General features: G+C 44.9%; 1 protein-coding gene across 1 annotated transcript in view; it reads left to right on the top strand.

Moving 5' to 3' along the window:
- The first annotated feature begins 17129 nt into the window (after positions 1 to 17129).
- Positions 17130 to 23832, top strand: part of LOC144694076 (intestinal-type alkaline phosphatase-like) — a 54952-nt gene continuing 48249 nt past the window's right edge. Inside the window, exon 1 of the mRNA XM_078564435.1 lies at positions 17130 to 17381. Coding sequence (XP_078420561.1) covers positions 17130 to 17381 — 252 coding nt within the window. The remainder of the gene's footprint in view (positions 17382 to 23832) is intronic.

Below are 23832 nucleotides of genomic sequence, written 5' to 3'. Positions count from 1 at the left end.
AAGATTTTTAAGGGAAGAGTTAAATTGAATGCTGATAATATATATGTGATTGCCACAAGTTGTAGACTTGGGGGATACAATTGCAACATTATAATAAGGCAGGTAAGCAGAAAATTTAGATTTAATTATTAAATTGAGGGTTGTGAAGCTGGAATGGCCTGACCAGACAGACATTGGAGACAGATGTCATGCAGCCATAGTGTATGGAAGAGAATTAACAGAAAACTATATAAATCTTTGCGGAAATGTGTGATTGAGAAATATTAGTTTTGGGGATTGGGTCAATGGACCGCAGAGTCTTTCCCAGTACTTGAATTTCCACTGTTTTTCCAGCACTTGGTGGTCGAGAGAAATGGCCAAACACTGATAAGGAAATTACTAATGAACTATTCTTTCCCAGCTCTGTAACTTAATAAGCCTGAAGTTTGCGATTTTTTTTCAAATAAGTAAGTATGGACTATATAACCTAATTTAGGAATGATTAATAACTGTTTGGTGATGGTTTTTTGTCCCTGTTCAGACCCAAAATAGAACTACTTGAATTCGTAGTGAGTACAATATCAATGCACTAGATGAGATGCCTAATGAGGTTCCCCCATTTTGACTGGCATTTCAATACAAATATGAGGCTCCATGATTTTGATTTACATTTTGATACAAGTGGAGCATGAAATACAGTTGAAATTTGTTTATGGTTCACAAAGATATTTTAATGTCTATAAATTCATGAAACAATATTTCTTGACAAATGATAGTAAATTCAATATGCAGATTCTAATTCAGATTATAATGAATTCATACTATTCGGAATTTTTAAAAAATAACCTTATACCATAGGAGCAGCACAGTTTTTGTTTGCAATGTCAAGAATGTTTAGTTTGATAAACCACTAGTCTGTTATGTATTGAACTTCACCGGTTCAGTCTTGATGCTTTAAAATGTGTTTGTCCATTTTAGAACCAAATCCAATGTTTGGCTGTTAAACATGCAACTCATTGGCTAAAGCCATTATAAAAAGCGAGGGGCTGATCTCAAGAATTGCGATTCTAAAAAAACTTGCATTCATTTGAAGCATTAGGAGAATGAGGGCAGATAAATATTTAGCTCAGTTGCAAAAGGAAGAGATTGGCACTGCAATCACTGCTTATAAAAAAATCTTTGGAAAGTAGTCCATATTTCAACAGGCATTTGTGGAATGTTCGAGGTTTTTTATGGAATTTTTATAGGGCTGCTTGGAGCCAATACATTTCATGTTTTCTTCAGTAAAACCCCTTTTACTCTGAGAAACACAATCTGAAATCTTGGACAAATGCTAAAACCCAAAGGGGATGTTTGATTGTCTTCTACGCAATGAAAATATCTTACTGTTTCTGAGGTCACCAGTGACCCTATCAGCTCTGCTTTATCCGGATGTTTAAAAGTCTCAATAGTTGTGATGTATTAAAGTGCATCAAAATAATATATCACTTTTATATGTAAAAATGGCAAATACTATCCTCTGATGATTGCAGAATTGTTGTTGGCAGTAGTCACCAGCAATTATGTCTTGCTTTCTAGAATCCCCTACCTAATACCTTCCATCTCTCTCCTTTTAAAAACTTCCCCCAACCTCATCTCTTTGATCAAGCTTCAGGTCACCTTTCAAATCTTTCCTTTGTTGACGCAATGTGCATAAATGCCATGCAATTATTTTTATTTTAAAAGCACCATTTAAGTACAAGTTGTTAAACAAGCTTTCTGTGATTCTCAAATTAGCAACAAAGATTAATTTTCCTCCTGACTCAAAAAAATCAATTCTCATGACACTTTTAATTCCTTGTTGATAAATTTCTTTGTGGGAGATAACAGCATAGAACTAAGTTTGGAGGGTGTATGTGTGTGTTTGAAAACATGATGATATGCCATTGCCTCAGACTGAACCAAACTGAGTTCTGTTAGATTCTGAGCTGAATGACAGTCCACATATCTTTTTTATGCAACCTACCATCTGTAACATTGCCCACCTCCTCTACCTCAACTACTTTGTTGCTCAAATGTTTAATTATGTTTTCTGTCAACTCCAGACTCAACTACAAAATTCTCATTTTTGGCTGCCCAAACCCTGTCCACCCTCCATAAATTCCAAATTATCCAAAGTCTCGGCCACAAGTCCCTAATTCCACAGTAACAACCCTCCCTGGGATTATATTTCCCTTAATTTACCTGCACCAACTGGGCTCCGCACTGAAGTTGCCGCATTTTCAGTTGTCTCAGGTATGGGAAATGAAGCTGGAATATAACGTTGTCTAGAGTTGCCAATTTTGATTTGACATATTCCTGGAGATTTAATCATGTGATATCCCTCATATGATGCTCAATCACATGACATTTTCCCACTTTGCAAATGGTTTTGCAGTTTCTTCAGTTAAGTGTCTCCATATCACCAAGTTCTGAATAAAATATTTGAATTTTTGTTTTATACTGAGATGAATAACATTATTCTTTTGTGTTCTTTAATTGATAAATTGAGAGATGACAGGATGAATATTGTTTAAATAAAATTACTTCTGTGATTTTCTTTATATTTGTTAATGGGATGTAGGTGTCACTGACCAGGCCAGCATTTGTTGCCCATCCCTATTTGCTTGAGAGCAGTTAAGAGTCAACCATATTGCTGTGGGTTTGGAGTCACATGTAGACCAGACCAGGTAAGGACAGCAGATGTCCTTCCCTAAAGGGCATTAGTGAACCAGATAAGTTTTTATGACTATCAATGATAGTTTCATGGTCACCTTTATCAAGCCCAGATTCCAATTTCAGATTTTTAAAATTAATTATTTTAATTTAAATTCCACCAGCTGCCATGGTGGGATTTGAGCCCATGTCCCTGAACATTAGCCTGGGTCTCTGGATTACTAGTCCAGTGACATTAGCACTCCGCCACCATTTTATTGACTGCAATGAAAATCACCAGGAAAATATCACTGATTTAACAAAAATGATTTAATTAACTTCTAACTAAAGTTTTCAGACAATTGTGTTATTGGGTGACCAGCAAGGTTCAGACAGCCCAGCTTGGCTACAAGTCACAAAAAGCACGCTTGTGGACCGCATATACAAAGACTGCTTCTCCCAAGTAACCAGCAGCAGCACAGGGGAGAACAGTCTTCTATTCCAGTAGACTCCACCTGCCCAGCAGATGATTAGAAACGCTTGTTGAGATTCAGGCATTAAATTGGGCATGTGAAAATGTAACTAGTTTAGTGATAATCAATTTCTTAAGGAGAAAGAAAAGTTAAGGATTATGCTCAGCATGCACAATTTTCCAACCAGGAGTAGAAAAAATTTGCTGACCACTCAGATACTCTGGCTAACCACTTTGTGAAATGAGTCTTGCAATGGGGTTTCTTCCATCACTTGGACTGAAAGTAACAAATAGTCAACACAGCAAACTTGTACAAGTGTGTGCTGTTTGTATGTTTGAACTGCAACTTAAAATATCCTCATCAGTTGTGTTTTATTGCATAGGTCAGAGTATCCTCATCTGCTTTAATAAACTAATTTGGTTAGTCAATTATCTGTTTTCCCGATAACGATTTGGAGTAAATAATGTTACTATCACTTCCACATATACATTTATTCATTTTATTTCATTGGCAATTATTCAATAATTGTGAATCAGCAATCACATTGTTTAGTCATATCATAGGAAAAATAACAGACTAGGTGGCCTGAATAGCATGCACAGTGTTCTAAGCAAAGTAATAAGAAACATCTGAGAAACATCCAGCACAAATGGATAGAAAAGTGAGTAATATTCTAAAATAAGAGCCATAAATATCCTAGTGTTGCCCTTTAAACCTTGTGCTGAATAATATGTTTTCGATGCAGCTGTAGTTTCACTGCTCTGTTCCACTGGATAATGAGACGTTTGAAAGAAGCTGGGCAAGTCGGTCAGCTTATGAGCATTGCATAGCCAGTTTTCCTCTTCCTCATGTCATCTCTCTGTTTAACTCTCTCCTGCAGAATATCATTCTAGTAACTTCAAACTTTTACTGCTTGTCTGCATCCTTCAGATTTATCTTATTTTTGCTTTTAGCTCTGATAAAAAAAATACAATCAGCAGTACCGACCTCTAGTTTAAATAGCCACCTCACTGCATTTCATCAGGATACTTTACATTTTCAGCTGTGTCTTGATATAAAGCCCAATTTTTGTTTAACATCAGCAAACCCACTGTTGCTATACATCTGTGCCAGAGGCATCAACTAATGATTTTACAGGGGTGAATCATCACAGCTCCATAGGAGTGGTCAGAAGTGGAGCTGTTTTCTGATAATTCTATAAGTGTTCAGCTCCATTTACAACTCTTCTAATAATGAAGTCACTCCTACCAACCTACTGCAAAATTTGCATTATATTCAAATTTTGGCTGATGGGTGGCAGATATAATGTTCATGACAAACAAGTTTCATATAAGAATCATCTCAAGCAAGAGAAAAACTATTTCTCCTTGATCAATAAGTCTTCCACCAACATCACAGGGGTCACAGCTGAAGGGGAGCAACTTTATAAAAAATGTGGCAACCAGAGTAGGGTAGAGGCTGGCAAAGAATGTCACAAACGATAAATCCTCCATCCATATAATTCTCAGACCAGAGTGACAGAATACCATTCATTTAAGGGGGAGGGAGTGCTTTAGTGGCATTGTCACTGGACAAGTAATCCAGAGATCCAGGGTAATGCCCTGAGGAACCGGGTTTGAAACTCCCGCCCCCATGGCAGATGGTGGAATTTGAATTCAATAAAAATCTGGAATTAAAAGTCTGATGATGACCATGAAACCATTGTCGATTGTGGTAAAAACCCCATCCCTTAGGGGAGGAAATCTGCTGTCTTCACCTGGGCTGGCCTACATGTGACTCCAGACCCACAGCAATGTAGGTGACTCTTAAATGCCCTCTGAAATGGCCTAGCAAGCCACTCAATTGTATCAAACACTGAAAAGCCTAAAAGGAGTGAAACCAGAAGGACAATCTGGCACCGGCCTAGGCACCGAAAACAACAATGGCAAACTCAGTCCCTGTTGGCCCTGCAAAGTCCTCCTCACTAATATCTGGGGGCCAACATAGTCATACTCATGAAATCATACCTGACAAATAATGTACAGACACCACCATGGTATGCAGTCAGGAAGGAGTTGCCTTAAGAGTCCTCAACGTTGTCTTGTGGAATCAGGTCAAACATGGGCAAGGAAAGCTCCTGCTGATTACCACTTCAGCTGATGAAACAGTACTACTCCGCTTGGAGGAAGCACTGAGGGTGGCAAGGGTGCAGAGTGTACTCTGGGTGGGCAACTTCAATGTCCATCACCAAGAGTGTCTTCGTAGCACCACTACTGACCAAGCTGGCCGAGTCCTAAAGGACATAGTTGGGTCTGCAGCAGGTGGTGAGGGAACCAACAAGAGGGAAAAACATACTTGACCTCATCCTCACCAACCTGCCCCCTACAGATGCATCTGGCTATGACAGTATCGTGACCACTGCACAGTCCTTCTGGAGGTGAAACCCCGTCTTCACGTTGAAGATGGCCTCCATCGTGTTGTGTGGCACTACCGCCATGCTAAATGGGATAGATTTCGAACAGATCTAGCAACTCAAAATTGGGTAGCCATGAGGCGTAATGGACCATCAGCAGCAGCAGAATTGTACTCAAACACAATCTGCAACCTCGTGGGCCCGGCAAATCCCCCACTCTAGCGTTACCACCAAGCCAGGGGATCAACCCTGGTTCAAAGAAGAATGCAGGAGGGCATGCCAGGAGCAACACCAGGCATACCTAAAAATGTGTCAACCTGGTGAAGCTACAACACAGGACTACTTGCGTGCTAAGCAACATAAGAAACAAGTGATAGGGCTAAGCAATTCCACAACCAATGGATCAGATCCAAGATCTGCAGTCCTGCCACATCCAGTCATGAATGGTGGTGGACAATTAAACAACTCACTGGAGGATGATGGGGGAGCCCAGCACATCAGGACAAAAGATAAGGCTGAAGCATTTCCTACAATCTTCAGCCAGAAATGCTGAGTGGATGATCCATCTCAGCCTCCTCTGAAGGTCCCCAGCATCACAGATGCCAGTCCTCAGCCAATTTGATTCGCGCCAGATGATATCAAGAAATGGCTGAAGGCACTGGATACTACAAGGCTATGGGCCCTGATAATATTGTGGTAATAGTACTAAGGATCTATGCTCTAGAACTTGACGCGCCCCTAGCCAAATTGTTCCAGTACAGCTACAACACTGGCATCTACCCCGCTATGTGGAAAATTGCCCAGGTATGTCCTGTACACAAAAAGCAAGATAAATCCATCTCAGTCAACTACCACCCCATCAGTCTACTCTTGATCATTAGTAAACTGAAGGAAGGGGTCATCAACAGTCCTATCAAGCGGCACTTGCTTAGCAATAACCTGCTCACTGACGCCCAGTTTGGATTCTGCCAGGGCCACTCGGCTCCTGACTTCATTACAGCCTTGTTTCAAACATGGACAAAAGAGTTGAACTCCTGGGGTGAGGTGAGAATGACTGCCCTTGATATCAAGGCCACATTTGACAGAGTGCGGCATCAAAGAGCCTGAGCAAAATTGGGGTCAATGGGAATCAGAGGGAAAACTCCACTGGTTGGAGTCATATCTAGCTCAAAGGAAGATGGTTGTGGTTGTGGGAGGTCAATCTCTCAATCCCAAGACATCACTGCAGGAGTTCCTCAGCCCAACTACCTTCAGCTGCTTCATCAATGACCTTCCTTCCATCATAAGGTCAGAAGTGGGGATGTTCGTTGATGATTGTACAATATTCAACACCATTTGCGGCTCCTCAGATACCAAAGCAGTCCATGTCCAAATGCAGCAAGACCTGGACAATATCCAGGCTTGGGCTGACAAGTGGCAAAAAACATTCAGGCCACACAAGTGCCAAGCAATGACCATCTCCAACAAGAGAGAATCTAACCATCTCCCCTTGTCATTCACTGGCATTACCATTGCTGAATCCCCCATTGTCGACATCCTGGAGGTTACCATTGATCAGAAACTGAACTGGACTAGCCATAAAAATACTATTGGCTACAAAAGCAGGTCAGAGGCTAGGAATCCTGTGGCAAGTAACTCGCCTCCTGACTCCCCAAAGCCTGCCCACCATCTACAAGGCATAAATCAGGAGTGTGCTGGAATACTTTCCACTTGCCTGGATGAGTGCAGCCTCTACAACACTCAAGAAGCTTGACATGATCCAGGACAAAGCAGCCTGCTTGATTGGCACCCCATCTACAACATTTACTTCCTCCACCACTGACGCATATTGGCAGCAGTGTGTACCATTTACAAGGCGCACTGCAGGAACTCACCAAGGCCCCTTAGACAACATCTTCCAAACCCACAACAGCTACCATCTAGAAGTACAGGGGCAGCAGATACATGGAACACCATCACCTAGAAGTTCCCCTCCAAGCCACTCACTATCCTAACTTGGAAATATATCACCGTTCCTTCACTGTCGCTGGGTCAAAATCCTGGAACTCCCTAACAACACTGTGAGTGTACCTACACCACATGGACTGCAGCAGTTCAAGAAGGCAGCTCGCTACCATCTTCTCAAGAGCAATTAGGGATGGGCAATAAATGCTGGCCTAGCCAGCGAAGCCCACATCCCATGAATGAATAAATGAAATAAAAGGTGAATTCTGGTGCAACCACTTACAAAGAGCAGTTCATTTAATCAATGTCCCACATTGGATTCAGTGTCCACCACAGGCACACTGTAGCTGCACTGTGTGCTATTTACAGGATTCAGCAATTCACTGAGGTTACTTCAATAGCACCTCCGTATCTTTTGACCTCTGCAACTAATGATGGTGGAGAGAAACAATGTTGTGGGAGCAACATCACCTCCAAGTCAAATATCAGAATGGTTTGAAAAAAAAATCACAGTTCCTTCTTTCCTGTTGGGTCAGAATTTTGGATCATTGTGAGAACACCATCAAAACAAACTGCAGTGGTTGAAAGTGAAGGCCCAGCACTGTCTCAGGCCAACTGAAGTTAGACGCTACATGCAGCCTTGCCTGCATTGCCCGCATGCCAAAAGCAAATAAACAAGTGTAGTCAGAGCCTTAGGGTCAGCGGGACAGAGCAAAGAACCAATGAATTTGCCCACAGGAAAATTGGTGTCCCAGCATCTCATAGGCTTTTAGCTGAAGTGTAGAAACAGAAATTGAGAATGTACAGCCACTGGAAAAGGAGGGTGAGAGTCTGGTGTTGGTGACAACAGAAGGTGAAACATCTGAAAAGAACAGGCCAGGTCAGAGAAGGACTGGATGGGTGGACAACATCAGAAACTGGAAGGAGGGAGGAAATGACGGTGGCATACAGAATTGCAGTGAACAGAGAGATGCAATGGTATGTAGACGCATTGCCTGAAAAATTCCCTCTGAGCTTCTCCCATTCTTCCCCATAAGCTCTCTGGAAGTTCATCTGAAACGTTATTTTTCTCATACCGGGTAAAATTTCAAAGCAGCTCCAAGAAAATTCCTGGCCATTATCAAGACAAGTCTGTACATACAAAATTGCCAATACACCATGAGGGAGAAATTTTCTGGTGCAAAGTGGCCACCATAATCACATCACACACCCAAAGACATTGGCCTGTGGTTCGATCAAAATTGGGCTTCAGCCTCATCTAGATTAACCCTTGAGCTGCAGGTACCAACTCAATGTAACATTCAGTTAGTAGGTCAGTGCCTTGGGAATTTTGTCCGACTCCAAATAAGTTTCACGGTTAGTTCCTGGGGACGGAATGCGATATGAAGGAGGAGGGGAGGGTGGGCAGTGAGCACAGACTGGTAGCAACCTGGCATTTTTTTCTAAGGCCAAGAGAAATCCTTTTTCTCCTAGCTCCACAGTTGAAACCCAAAATCAGCCATGACCATATTGAATGGCGGAACAGGCGCGTTGGGCCATGTGGTCTACTCCTGCTCCTATTTCTTATGTTCACAGAAATGGAACTATTAAAACTTACCTTTTTCTGAGCAACTTCTAGGGTATCCCTTGAAAGTCTAGATAATTGAAGATCTGGAACAACTGGAGCATGCAAGGTGACTAACAGCCACTTCACTCAGGCATTCTGGATGTTGTTGGCTTCCAAGTTGGCAGCTGGCATTCCTTTGAGAGAGATGATATCCCTAAATTGGCCTTGCCAATCTTATTGTTTCCTCCCAAACAATGAGTGCAATGATAATTTCTGCCTTCACATCTCTGTACAATTTTGGAAGCAATCAAAAAGAAATTAGTCAAGTGAAAGGGAGGATAGAGAAAAAAAAACAAAAGTTAAAAAATGAAACATTCAAATAGAAGGATAAGGGGTATAAGCAGAAACCAAAGGGAGAGAGAAGAAAGAGTTTTGATTTCAAGGCTTTGTCAGTATCATCTTTCTCTGACTACTGTTTTTTTGGGAGAATTTCAGCATAATGTGTTGTATAAACATTATGTGTATATTGATCATTTAGTATATAGATATATCAAAATCCAATCGCAACTTCACAGTGTTTTGCTTTTGATAAGGAAAAGCATTCAGATTACTTTAAGAAGTTATTTGCCATTGTTAGAATGGGAGTTGTTATTGTTGATGAGAGTGGAATTTAGTTTCTGGATTCCATAATGATTTTCACATACACCAAGAGATGGATTTAATAAATTTATATAACAATCCATAAAGTGAAGAAAGTGCAAGTAAATTTTTGCTTGCTCAGACAGACAATATTAATAGCATAACATGTATATACACAGCCTAGATCATCCTCTAATATACTTTTGTGCTTCACGTCATACGAACATACGAACAAGGATTAAGAGTAGGCCATTTGGCCCCTCGAGCCTGCTCTGCCATTTAATAAGATCATGGCTGATCTGATAGTAACCTCAAATTTGCATCCCACCTAACTCTTGCTTACCAAGAATCTATCCATAGAACAAAAGAAAAATTACAGCACAAAAGGGGGCCATTCGGCCCATCTTGTCCATGCCAGCCCGAGGACACCCAGGTGCCCTTTCTAATCCCACCTTCCTGCACCCGGCCCATAGCCCTGCAGCTTACAGCACTTTTGGTGCAGATCCAGGTACTTTTTAAAAGAGTTTAAGGTTTCTGCCTCTACCACCAACTTGAGCAACGAATTCCAGACATCCACTACCCTCTGCATAAAAAAGTTCTTCCTCATGTCCCCCCTACACCTTCTGCCACTTATCTTGAATCTATGTCCCCTGGTTCTAGAATTCTCCATCAAGGGAAACAATTTTATCCTGTCCACTCTATTCCCCTCATAATTTTATACACCTCAGTCAAGTCACCTTTCAGCCTTCTTTGTTCTAAGGAAAATAACCCCAACCTATCCAATCTCTCCTCGTAGCTACTCTTTTCTAACCCTGGCAACATTCTTGTAAACCTAACTGTGCCTTTCCAAATACTCAAAGACTCTTCTTCCACCGCCTTTTCAGGAAGGGAGTTCCAAAGACTCACGACCCTCTGAGAGAAAAATTTCGCCCCATCTCAGTTTTAAATGGCCGACCCCTTATTTTTAAACAGTGATCCCTATTTCTAGATTCTCCCACAAGAAGAAATATCTTCTCCACATCCACCCTGTCAAGACCCCCCAGGATCTTATACGCTTCAATCAAGTTGCCTCTTGCTTTTCTAAACTCCAGCAGATACAAGCCTAGTCTGTCCAACCTTTCCTCATAAGACAACCCGCCCATTCCAGGTTTTAGTCTGGTAAACCTTCTCTGAACTGCTTCCAACACATTTACATCCTCTCTTAAATAAGGTGACCAATACTGTATACAGTACTTGAGCTGTGGTCTCACTGGTTCTCTGTGTAACTGAAGCATAACCTCCCTACTTTTGTAATCAACTCCCCTCACAATAAATGATAACATTCTATTAGATTTCCTAATTACTTGCTATACTGCATACTAGCCTTTAGCAATTCATGCACTAAGACATCCGGATCCCTCTGCATTTCAGAGCTCTGCAATCTCTTACCATTTAGATAATATGCTTCCCTTTTATTCTCCCTGCCAAAATGGACAATTTCACATTTTCCCACATTATATTCCATTTGCCACGTCTTTGCCCACTCACTTAACCTATCTATGGGCGGAATTTTCAGTGTCCGTTGGCGTCAGGCGTGTTCGGCGGCATGAGTGGACAATATGGCAAGAAGGCCAGAAATTGGTTTCACGATGTCGGTGGGTGGAGAGGGGTCAAGGGCTGCCCTGCAGTTGAAGCTTGTGCACAAGAACGTGTAGGGTTAGGGGGAGGGAAGTGGCCACGCATTAGGGAAACCTTGTATAAAGCGACCATTCCTCTGCAGCTGAGACAGTTCAGAAGCAGCCACCTTGACATGCGTGGAGTCGGACTTCTAGCTGATCTACCCACTCAAGTGATGCTGAGGCATGAAAGTGCCACCATGCGCTCCAGAGCTTTTCACCCCTCGGGTACAGTCTGCAAACTAATGAACGTTTTAGTGGACTGCAGGACAGTTGGACGCCTGGGCATGGTGTACAACCTCCTTGCTAAAGCTGACTGTGAAGTAGTCGCTGGTGGAGGCGCTCACAGCCTCTTGCAATGTCATCATCCCGGTTTGAGCCAGTTTCCCTCATGGTTCAAGCTAACATCACAGCCTTGCAGTGCAAGTTAAGAGAATGCTTGTGTCTGAGCTGAGAGGACAACATGCAGTCCAGTGGGTGAAGCTGCCGCCAATTGGTCAGGTGGAGTGGGGCAGAAGTGATTGGGGTTTCGGGCAGCCATGCAGTGTACTAAACTCTGGCCATCCAAGTGGTGGCCGGTACTCTCCGGGATGCATTAAGGGGCCTTCAGAGATAACCAAGTGAGGTTCTTATTATACCCATGCTAACCCACCCATCTCTGTCTTCCATCCTGCGGGAGGAGTACCATGGAGCCTGGTGAACTAGCTGTGTGCCTCATGGCGTACAGAGAGCAGAAACAACAGAGAAGAGAGCGATGGAGGTGCCTGGCTGTGCAGAGGGAGGAGCAGCACCCTCAGGAAGAAGGGATGGCTGGGGCTCCCACACAAGCCACTGAAGAGCCACAGCGAGCCACCTCTGGTCAGCGCCTGGCAAAACCAAGGGTCTATAGACGCTGCCTTCCATTCCTGCAGACGACCGAGAACCAGTGTCACCAAAAGACTGCGAATGTCTAAGGAACTGCTCGGTTACATCTGCAGGATTTGGCGCCACAGGGAAATGGAGGCCATCCACTGCCGATGGCCATGAAAGTGACCATGGCGCTCAATTTTTATGCCAGTAGCTCCTTGCAGGACTCCACAGGCGACCTCTGTGGGATGTCACAAGTTTCAACCCACAAATACATGCACGAGGTCATGGATGCCATCTTCACAAGGGCACACAACTTTGTGCATTTTGCCCAGGACCAAGAGAGCCAGGGGCTTCCACTCGCTGAATGTGCAGCTGGTGTGCGACCACCACAAATACATCCTGCAGAGAATGTCCATGACTCCTACATTCTCAATAGGTCACAGATCCCTGACGTCTTCTAGGGTCCACTGAGGCTGCAAGGTTGGCTCCCCGTGGAAAAGGGCTACCCACAGAGGACGTGGCTGAAGACACCCATGCGGCGGCCTCAGACTGCAACAGAGCGAAGGTACAATGAGGCTCATGCTGCAACTCACAACTTGGTGGAGAAAACCATCGGGATGCTGAAAATGAGGTTCCGGTGCCTAGACTGGTCTGGTGGAGCCCTGCAATATAGTTCACAGAGGGTGTCAGGCATCATCATCGCCTGCTGCGCCCTTTACAACCTGGTGCTGCAACAGGGGAGGAGCTGGCTGAGGAGGAGATGCAGGAGCTGGAGGTCTCCTTTGATGAGGAGGACATCAACGGTGATGAGGGTGAGGAGGTCTTCAAAGGCGACGATAACAGTGATGAGGCCCTCGCACTGGCCAGACAAGGCAGGGCGTGCTCGAGAGGCCCTTATAGCCAATAGATTTGTGGAGGATTATGACGACATGCAGTGTGGAGACATCATGGATCCTCACGTTGCATCTATGAACGTTTGACTCCAGTCTGGCTTATGGCAGCACACATACCCTCTGTGATAATGCTCCTGTCATTGAGACGCAGTGGAGGCCCTAATAATCGTTCTATTGCAGGAGGATAATGACGATATGCAGCAAGGACACTCCATAGATCGTCACATAGCCTCTGGCCGAGGGCAGCTCGCTTGCGCTCTGTGATCCGGCTCACATCGTAGAGTCGCAGCCATGAAACTTTAAAAGCACCTGATCCTTTGTCCACCTTAAAGGTGAGAGCACACAGAGAGAATGACTGAACTCTGTGATGCCTGCCCACAACATTCCAGCAGCAACGACAAGCACCATTGAGGTGCAGGCATCACTAATATGTCCAGGGAGTGTGAAGCTGAACCATCACTTTGGTCTGAAGGCTGCAAGGCACAGGGAAGAGGCGATGGAGTTCAGCCAGCGCGGCAGTGCAGGAGCTACATCCTGGACCAAGGTGTCCATGGCAACCACCATCTTACCAGTGTTGACCTCAGTGTGTTGGCATCCGGCACTATCACCTCAGCCTGAAAGCGGATGGACTTCTCCATTGTGCCTTGCAATCTGAGGACTGCAGCGGACATCCCTTCCTGATGGTCCCGAGCTTGCCTTTGCAGCTCCAGCAACTGTGACATGACCGAGTCCAGAGGCTCGTCATCTGACTCAGACTCAGCAAATTTCTGGCCTCCAGCAGTCCTTCGTGTGCCAGAAACCTGGGAAGTTCCTGCTGCCACCTGCTGTGGATCAGAAAGTGCAATGTGCTCACCAGATTGTGATCTTGAGGCTACTCTAAAGCTAGGCCCCACCGAGGTGTGTCTCTGCGCTGGTGGAGGGTGTGGGTGAGCGCTGTGATGGAACTTCAGGGAGTTTATCAGCGGATTCCTCTTCTGAGCTTCCCTCGCAGCTGGATTGGAGGCCCTGGGTCATGGACTTTCTTGGCTGTTTGGCAGATATGCCTGCGAAAGCAAGGAGAGATAATTAGTGCATGGCAGTGGCCTGTGAAAGAGGACACATCACTCACAGCATGGTTGTCTGATGGATGTTGCACTGCTGGATCCTCACTTGGTAGAGCATCGCCGACCTCACTGTCAGCACCAGGACCAATCCAGATCCTCGCTGGCCAGCTGGATGGCTGTGTTTTCAAAGTCTTTGAGGACCTTGATTTCAGGCATTCCGCCACTAGTCTGCAACCTCTCTATCTGGTTGTGTGCCAGCTTGTCCTGCATGAATAGAGATGGAGAGAGTATAAGCAGGATGCCTGCCAGGCCAGATGATAACGATGTCTGGTATGTATGGGTGGCAAGTGGTGCCATGGACGGGATGAGGAGAATGAAGGTGTGTGTGTGAGAGAGTGAATGGCGATGTCCCATGAACTGGCAATGAGTGAGGGCCCTGTGGATGAGTAATGGATTTGTGAGTGTGCGAGTTGAGAACGATGAGAAGAGTGACTTACCCTGGCGGAATGAAGGAGATCATCCATCCTCTTGCAGCACTGGGTGGCTGTCCTCTTTTTCAGGATGTTGGTGCTGACCACTGCTGCCATCGCCTCCCAAGGCAGATTGATGATGTTGCTACCTGTCCTGCAGCCAGAGCTGGGGTAGAGGACATCATGGCGGGCCTCCACTGTGTCCAAAAGGTGCTCGAGAGATGGGTCATTGAACCGAGGGGGGTGCTGCAGTCGTCTTGCCTTTCAGAGCCATGTCTTTCGTGCAGCAGGCATGGGCTGGAAGCACTGAGAGGTGAGCGCGCGGCTGCACTTTAAATATGGTGCCCGACATGATGAAGTGGTGAGCTGATGGCATAGCGGGCAAATGAATGTCCGCCCACCATGGAAACAGTGTGTTTCTTGGGAATGCATAAGTAATGCAATGGGATTGGGATGATATGGTGTGAGAAGCTGCCATTGTGGTTGGCAGGTAAAACGTCATTTTCCCTGCCTGCTACCGCACTTAGTGCAAATCTAGGATAATTCCACCCCATGGGCAGAATTTTGCCCTTGGCATGTGGGCTCAGCCGGGGTGGGTGGGGGCAGTTTGGAAGCTGACCGTTGCACGTGATTGAGATCGGAAGGCAATTTCACGTTGGTGGGCCAATTAAGGCCCACCCAGTGTGAAACGCAAGCGGCAGTGCTGAGCGCTGCCTGTGTGGGTGGGGGGAGGAGTGTGAGTGGGGTGAGTGCGACCTTCGCGCATGTGTGCGAGTGCGCGCTTCATAATCTCCTTGAGGCAGAGAGCTGCCTCAGGGAGATGAACTGATATCAAAAAAAAATAAAGATTTTATAAATGTTATGAAACATGTCTCCTCATGTGACAGATTCACATGAGCAGGGACATGTTATTAATGAAAAAATAAGGTTTTTATTTGATTTTCATTTGCTTTTGGAAACTTCATCCCACCTGTGGATGAGGTTTCCAAAAAAGTGCAAAGGCCACTTGGCCTTTTCGCCTGCCCGCCAACCGTAAGGTTGGACAGGCAATTAAAAATTTCTTTTAATTAACTTTTTAATGGCCTTAATAGGCCTGTTAATTGTCGGCGGTTGCACTGTCGACTCCAGCGCGCGCCCGCCGACCGAAATATCGCGTGAGTGTGCAATGACGTCATCATGCATCATTTTACACTTGGTCGGGTCGGGCACGGGCATGCCTGTCGAGCTAAAAATTTTACCCTATGTCTTTTTGTGGCCCCCTTTTGTCCTCTTCACAACTTACTTTCCTTCCTATCTTTGTGTCATCAGCAAATTTGGCAACTATCCCTTCATCCAAGTCATTTATATAAATTATAAACACTTGAAGTCCCAGCACTGATCCCTGTGGCACACCACTCCTTACATCTTGCCAACCTGAAAAAGACCCATTTATGCCTACTCTCCGTTTCCTGTTAGCCAGCCAATTTTCTCAATCAGACCATATGTATGTAAAAAAATCATACCTTGAAATATATGTAAGCAGAAATGATATTTTAATAATATCACTTGCTATGTTTTTAGGATTTCACCGAATGTCTCTTTAATGTAGTGTCTGCCTTGGATCAGTAATAGTACTCTTGTCTCTGGCCTACAGGCATTGGACCTATGGGATCAGTTCCCTGGGGCACCACCAAGTACGAGAAAGCCAAGTATAAAATATTTATGTTTGAAAGGATCATGTGGGGGAGTGCGAAGGGGCCCCAAAGATTTTCAGTCCAGCTCTGGTTGGAGAAGCCACCTGTTGGATGCAATGTTAAACTGAGGCCCCCTCTGTTTGTTAAAGATCCCAGGGCATTACCTAAGGAAAAGCAAGGAAGTTCTCCTGATGTCCTGACCAACATTTACCCCTCAACCAACAACACTCAAACAAATGAACTGCTTATTTATTTCACTGCAATTTGTGGAATCTCACTGCAAATTGGCTGTGTGGCTGGCTACTAAACAAGTAACTGAACTTTAAAAGTATTTAATTGACTATAAAGCAATTTGTGATGTCTTGCAATGTAAAAATTGCTACATAAATGCAGTTCTTTCTTGGAATGTGAACATGCAGGATGATTTCTGTAAACAAGCATGTCCTGCAAACAATAGTGTGACCTTACATACACACTTGATAATTTCCCAAGTGTTAATCAGATACCTTTGTCACTAAATAATTCACTGTAGTTGATACAACACTCCAGTGTTCTCCCTACTTCAAGATAGCAGAAGTATAAATATTCTATTGGACTATATGACTCAGATAAGATATAAAACATATCTATGAAAGTGAAAATCAATAGCAGAAAACTAGTCAAGCAGATCTCATATGATTGCAAAACTTTTAATGTGGCTGGGATTTTACGTGAGTAGCCACAAATTGGAAGCTGGGGCTAGAAGGAGATGGCACTGGCTCTCTTGATCTGATCCTTGATGGCACTGCTATCTTGCGCTGGCTGGCCATTTACTGCCAGCAGGCAGGGGGTTGCAGGGGCGCCTAATTCAGTAGTTGGAGGCAGGTAATGAGGCAGTGGCCACAGCATTAACTGACAATGATGGATGTGCGGGAGCCATCTTTAAAGAGCTGCCAGCAGCGGTACACACCCAAAGCCCTTCTGCAGCCGAGACAGCTATCACCTGAAAACCTGCTTCAGTCCAGCCAGTCATTCCCTGTAGATCCGGTCTGCAGCACAGCCCTGCCTGTGGGGAATGGCCTGCTGGTCATTGAAAGCCAGCAGGAAGAGGCAGTTGTTGACATGGTGGAAGGAAGATCCAGGGTGGCCCTGGATTCTCTAAATCTGAAATGTGTATGTATGAGCACCTCACAAGGCTCTCTAGCACCTATGTCATTGCGTCTTCCATGTGGCCTCTCATGTCTTTCAGAATGCTGAGGCTGGTCATTAGATTCCTCATCATCCTCCTTGTCTGAGGATGTCTCATGTTCCACTACATTCTCATTGGCTAGGGCCTCCCCCCCATGCAGTGCCAGGTTATGCAGTGCACAGCAGACCATCACGATTTATGAAACCTTTGTTGAAGCATATTGAAGTGCCCCACCAGGATGATCCGGGCACCTGAATCTCATCTGCAGGAGCATGTTCTGCTCAATCATGACTCAAGTTGCCTCTTGGCTGATGTTGTGTTTCTCCTTCGTTTCCATCCTCATTGGAGTCAATAGCTATCTCTTCAATGGGTAGTTCTTGTCATCAAGAATCAAACCTTGAAGGTGCACGGTGGGAGTAACAAACTTGGGCACCTGGGAGTGTCTGAGTATGTCGGTATTGTGGCTACTTCCAGAGCAGCGATCACAAACCTGTAGGATTCGTTGGCAGTGATTGCAGACCAGTTTCACGTTGAGCGAATGGGAACCCTTCCAGTTAACGAAGGCCGCTGGCTGGCTGTGGTACATGCAGTACATCACACCTTGAGCCTGGGGGAACCCAGTGATGGTGTCAAATCTTCTGGATCTCAGAATGACTGTCTGATAATGGATGGACTGACTGGCCATCCTAAAGAGGGTAACGGTCAGCACTTTGATGCAATGATTGGGGGATGCCACACATGTCTCCAATAAGCCCCTGGAATGGTCAGGAATTGTGGAAATTATGGGCCATGATGACCTTCACCGACACTAGCATTGAATGACAACCAATCGCAATGGGGCTCAGCCTGTCCACCATCATGGGGCAAGGATCTGTGACAATCTATTGAGAGAGGTGCAGTTTTTGATGACATTGCTGCTCTGGAGCTAGCTCATCCTCTGTCTCTATAACCTTGCTAAGGATGTCTTCTCTGTGTTGGCACCTTCTCGTGGCTCCCTCTGCCGCCTTCCCACCCGGAGACCGCCCATGTAGGCGGCTCTGAGGTTGCTACTGTCCAGATTTCTGGTGTTGCATCTCCCTCCCTTTTAGGTTCTCTTCCTTGCTGGAGCACCTGCCTCCTGAGTAGACGATGCCCATGGCAGGTGGGCACTGCCAGTCTGAAGGGCCATTCTCCCAGAAGCTTTCTCCAACCACCCCACCTCACCCCGCCTTCTCTCTGGCCTCTTTGCAATGCACCCAAGTGGCAGCAGCCAGAATGCACTATAGTGGCTCCACCCCAAAGCCCTGAAAACTGAGGAGGCCGACACGGATCATCCACTCGACACTTCTGGCTAAAGTTTGTAGCAAATGCTTCAGCCTTATCTTTTGCACTGATATGTTGGGCTCCTCCATCATTGAGGATGGGGATATTTGTGGAGTCTCCGCCTCCAGTGAGTTGTTTAATTGTCCACCACTATTCATGACTGGATGTGGCAGGACTGCAGAGCTTAGATCTGATCCGTTAGTTGTGGGATCACTTAGCCCTGTCTATCACCTGCTGCTTATGCTGTTTGGCACACAAGGAGTCCTGTGTTATAGCTTCACCAGGTTGACACCTCATTTTAAGGTACGCCTGGTGCTGCTCCTGGCATGCCCTCCTGCACTCTTCATTGAACCAGGGCTGATCCCCTGGCTTGATGGTAATGGTAGAATGGGGATACGCTGGGCCATGAGCGTACAGATTGTGTTCGTGTACAATTTTGCTGCTGATGGCCCACAGCGCCTCATGGATGCCCAGACTTGAGTTGCTAGATCTGTTGGAAATCTATCCCATTTAGCACGATGGTAGTGCCACACAACATGATGGAGGGTATCCTCAATGTGAAGGCGGGACTTCGTCTCCACAATGACTGTGCAGTGGTCCCTCCTACCGATACTGTCATGGACAGATGCATCTGCGGCAGGCAGGTCAGTGAGGATGAGGTCAAGTACGTTTTTCCCTCTTGTTTGTCCCCTCACCACCTGCCGCAAACCCAGCCTAGCAGCTATGTCATTTAGGACTCGGCCAGTAGTAGTGCTACCGAGCCACTCTTGGTGATGGACATTGAAGTCCCCCACCCAGAATACATTCTGCACCCTTGCAACCCTCAGTGCTTCCTCCAAATGGTGTTCAGCATGGAGGAGCACTGATTCATCAGCTGAGGGAGGGCGGTACATGGTAATCAGCAGAAGGTTTCCCTGCCCATAAGACTTCATGGGGCCCGGAGTCAATGTTGAGGATTCCCAGGGCAACTCCCTCCCAACTGTATACCACTGTGCCACCATCTCTGCTGGGCCAGTCCTGCCGGTGGGACTGGGCATGCCCGGGGATGGTGGTTGGTGGTGTCTCGGTGTCTGGACAGTGTCATTAGCTGTAAGGTATGATTCCATGAGGATGACTATGTCAGGCTGTTGCTTGAGTAGTCTGTGAGACAGCTCTCCAAATTTTGGCACTTTTGCCAAGTGGATGATCCATCTCTGCCTTCTCCAGAGGTCCCCAGCATCATAGATGCCAGTCTCCAGCCAATTCAATTCACTCCACGTGTTATCAAGGAACGGCTGAAGGCCTTGGATACTGCAAAGGCTGTGGGCCCTGACAATATTCCAGCAATAGTATTGTAGACTTGTGCCCCAGAACTTGCCACACCCCTAGCCAAGCTGTTCCAGTACAGCTACAACACTGGCATCTATCCAGCTATGTGGAAAATTGCCCAAGTATGTCCTGTACACAAAAAGCAAGACAAATCCAACCCGGCCAATTACCGCCCCATCAATCCACTCTCCATCATCAGTAAAGTAATGGAAGGGGTCATCAACAGTGCTATTAAGCAGCACTTGCCTAGCAATAGCCTGCTCACTGACGCCCAGTTTGGGTTCCACCAGGGCCACTCAGCTCCTGACCTCATTACAGCCTTGGTTCAAACATGGACAAAAGAGCTGAACTCCAAAGGTGAGGTGAGAGTGACTGCCCTTGACATCAAGGCCGCATTTGACAGCGTGTGGCATCAAGGAGCCCTAGCAAAACTGGAGTCAATGGGAATTGGGAGGAAAACTCTCCACTGGTTGGAGACTTACCTAGCACAAAGGAAGATGGTTGTGGTTGTTGGAGGTCAGTCATCTCAGCTCCAGGACATCACCGCAGGAGTTCCTCAGGATGGTGTCCTAGGCCCAACCATCTTCAGCTGCTTCATCAATGACCTTCCGTAAGGTCGGAAGTGGGGATGTTCGCTGATGACTGCACAATATTCAGCACCATTCATGACTCCTCAGATATTGAAGCAAATGCAGCAAGACCTGGACAATATCCAGGCTTGGGTTGACAAGTGGCAAGTAACATTCGTGCCACACAAATGTCAGGCACTGACCATCTCCAACAAGAGAGAATCCAACCATCGACCCTTGATGTTCAATGGCATTACCATCACTGAATCCCCCCACTATCAACATCCTGGGAGTTACCATTGACCAGAAACTGAAACGGACTAGCCATAAAAATTTAAAAAAAGAGCAGGTCAGAGGCTAGGAATTGTGTGACGAGTAACTCACCTTCTGACTCCCCAAAGCCTGACCACCATCTACAAGGTACAAGTCAGGAGTGTGATGGAATACTCCCCACTTGCCTGGATGAATGCAGCTCCCACAACACTCAAGAAATTTGACACCATCCAGGACAAAGCAGCCCACTTGATTGACACCACATCCACAAACATTCACTCACTCCACCACCAACCCACAGTAGCAGCAGTGTGTACCATCTACAAGATGCACTGCAAGAATTCACCAAGGCTCCTTCAACAGCACCTTCTAAACCCAAGTCCACTACCATCTAGAAGGACAAGGGCAGCAGATAGATGGGAACACCACCACCTAGAAATTCCCCTCGAAGTCACTCACCATCCTGACTTGGAAATATATCGCCATTCCTTCACTGTCGCTGAGTCAAAATTCTCTGATTTTCCTCACAATAGCCAAACATGGACACTTAGGTTGGGCCAAATTCTGGATTTATAGAGCAGCTTCAATGTCGCATGCAAAGTGGAAATGTGTGAGGTTGTATTCCACCATGGAGTTTCCACATGTCTCTCTCAACTAGAACTGTAGTATGAAAACAGGAAGAGTGGTAGCACGTTTGGGTGAGAAATGCCTTGGCATTCTTGATATACAAACTGGGACAAAGGAAATCAAATATGTGTGTTTCACAATTGAATAAAGCTGTCTTTATCCATATCAGTAACTCTCAGGGCTGGTCTACTGCCATGGAATTGATCCTGCCCCTGATGGGCCAACAGTTTCACATGGTTCTGACACCCCTAGTCACTCCACTGGCTCTCCACAGAACAAAGTAGGCAGTAGTGTCGAGTGGTTACTTAATTGTGTTCTCTCCAAGCTTAGCGAGTTTGCAATCCTAACATTTTCACATGAAAAGCCCACGAGCATTTTCCAAATAATGGCAGTTTTTAGTCATACGTAAGGAATTGCCCATCTGTTATACTTAACCTCACCACAAAATTTGACATTGCTCTCATTATCTATTATATTGACTCATAGATGTTTACAGTACAGAAGGAGCCCATTCGGCCCATCGTGTCCACGCCAATCAACAAAGGTCTGACTACACTAATCCCATTTTCCAGCACTTGGCCCATAGCCCTGGAGGCTATGGCAACTGTCACTTTATTAAGCCACTCCAAGCCACTCACCATCCTGACTTGGAAATATATCGCCATTCCTTCACTATCGCTGAGTCAAAATCCTGGAACTCCCTCCCTAACAGCACTGTGGGTGGTCCTACACCACATACACTGCTTCGGTTCAAGAAGGCAGCTCACCACCACTTTCTCAAGGGCAATCAGGGATGGGCAATAAATGCTGGCCCAGCCAGCGAAGCCCACATCCCATGAATGAATTAAAAAAAACTTTATTGAGATGGAGTCTACCCACACGTCTTAGAACCTCAATTCCAGGAGAAAATAATGAGAGAAGCAGGTAACATATGCATATTTGTTATGTTACAAATGTGTATACTGTGGTATTTATTATCATTCCACCTGTTGCAACAACAGACGTCAGTATCTGCATCTAGACTTTTACTGCAGTACAAAGGTAAGTCCAAGGTTGCATTTAAAAAATCTGCAACTGTGTAAATAGCTCTCTTCATAAAGTAAGTACCATAGAGATACAGCAAGATGAAGGCTACCGACTCTCTAGTGAATGCTATACTATTATCTGCTATGGTGTGTGGATTAAGCGCTGATATCCCAGGTAAAAAAAAGGGTATTCATCTCTGCTCAAAAATACAATTGTTTTAATTGCTTCCATTGTATTTATTAAAAATATTGATTTTTTTCAGTGTTTAATCTGTTGGAATCTTATATTGAAATTATATTCCCATTTCGGTAATGCCAGACAGGCTGACTTTGCTGCTCTTTATTTCAGAATTTCCAGTGCTGCCTTAATTCACCAGCATTTTCTGTCTGGCCAATATTTAGATGTGACTCCTAAGACCTATGAAGATTTTACACTTGGTTGGGGTGAGGGGGTGGCAACACTAAATATATTGGCATTTCTCTGTAATTGCATTTATGCTGCAACTTTAATGTCATTGCAAAATTATTTCCACTTTGCATGCTTTAACACTGAAGTTGCTCTATAAATCCAGAATCTGACCCCAGCCTAAGTGTACCTTCAATTCATTGTCAAATGGATTTTTTTAATTGTTAAGGGGATGTGTTCCAATCCAACCACTTGGAGTTGATTTAAATGATTAGATTCCGCAAATACTTCCATTCTCTAAACCTATACAGTTTAATTGCTGAGAGAAGAACTTTGCCCTGTGCTGAGACAAGTAGCTGCAGAATAAAAATAGTGAGAGCTCATTCTACAAGAACTATATATGTAAGAGGTTGAACACAAATCAGCATTGGTGTGGAAGTCATGAAAATGATCAGTTTTCTCCTCGCCAACCAAGTTTTAACTTCTCTTTCATATGCAAACACAAAGTTTATCTCTGAAACCTTGCCGAATACTCTGAATATTGAAGATCTTGTTCATAGCTCATTGAAAATACCTTTTGTGTTTGGAGTCACAACTTTTCAACACCTTCTGACACCTTTTAATGAAAATACTAGAACACCACAAGCTAAATTTTCTATGAAAAATTCATAAAACCTTTGTTAAGAGTTAAGCTGCTTGGGACTGAGCTCCATGTGATAAAAATAAGTATTTTATTCATAGTTTAATTTTCCCTTCTTTCCTTCATGGTATTTGAGTGCAAAATAGATTTCTTTAAAATAAATTCAATCTGAATAACTTACAGTCTTGCAGGAACTGTAATTACCCCCAGCTAAATTTCAGGAAGACTGAAGGTATCAAATTTGGATCCCAACACAAAATCTACTATTGTGCTATTCCTCAACTC

This window comes from Cetorhinus maximus, chromosome 19 (assembly GCF_964194155.1).
Source record: "Cetorhinus maximus chromosome 19, sCetMax3.hap1.1, whole genome shotgun sequence".
Classification (NCBI taxonomy): domain Eukaryota; kingdom Metazoa; phylum Chordata; class Chondrichthyes; order Lamniformes; family Cetorhinidae; genus Cetorhinus; species Cetorhinus maximus.
This window is presented reverse-complemented; position numbering and strand designations above follow the sequence as displayed.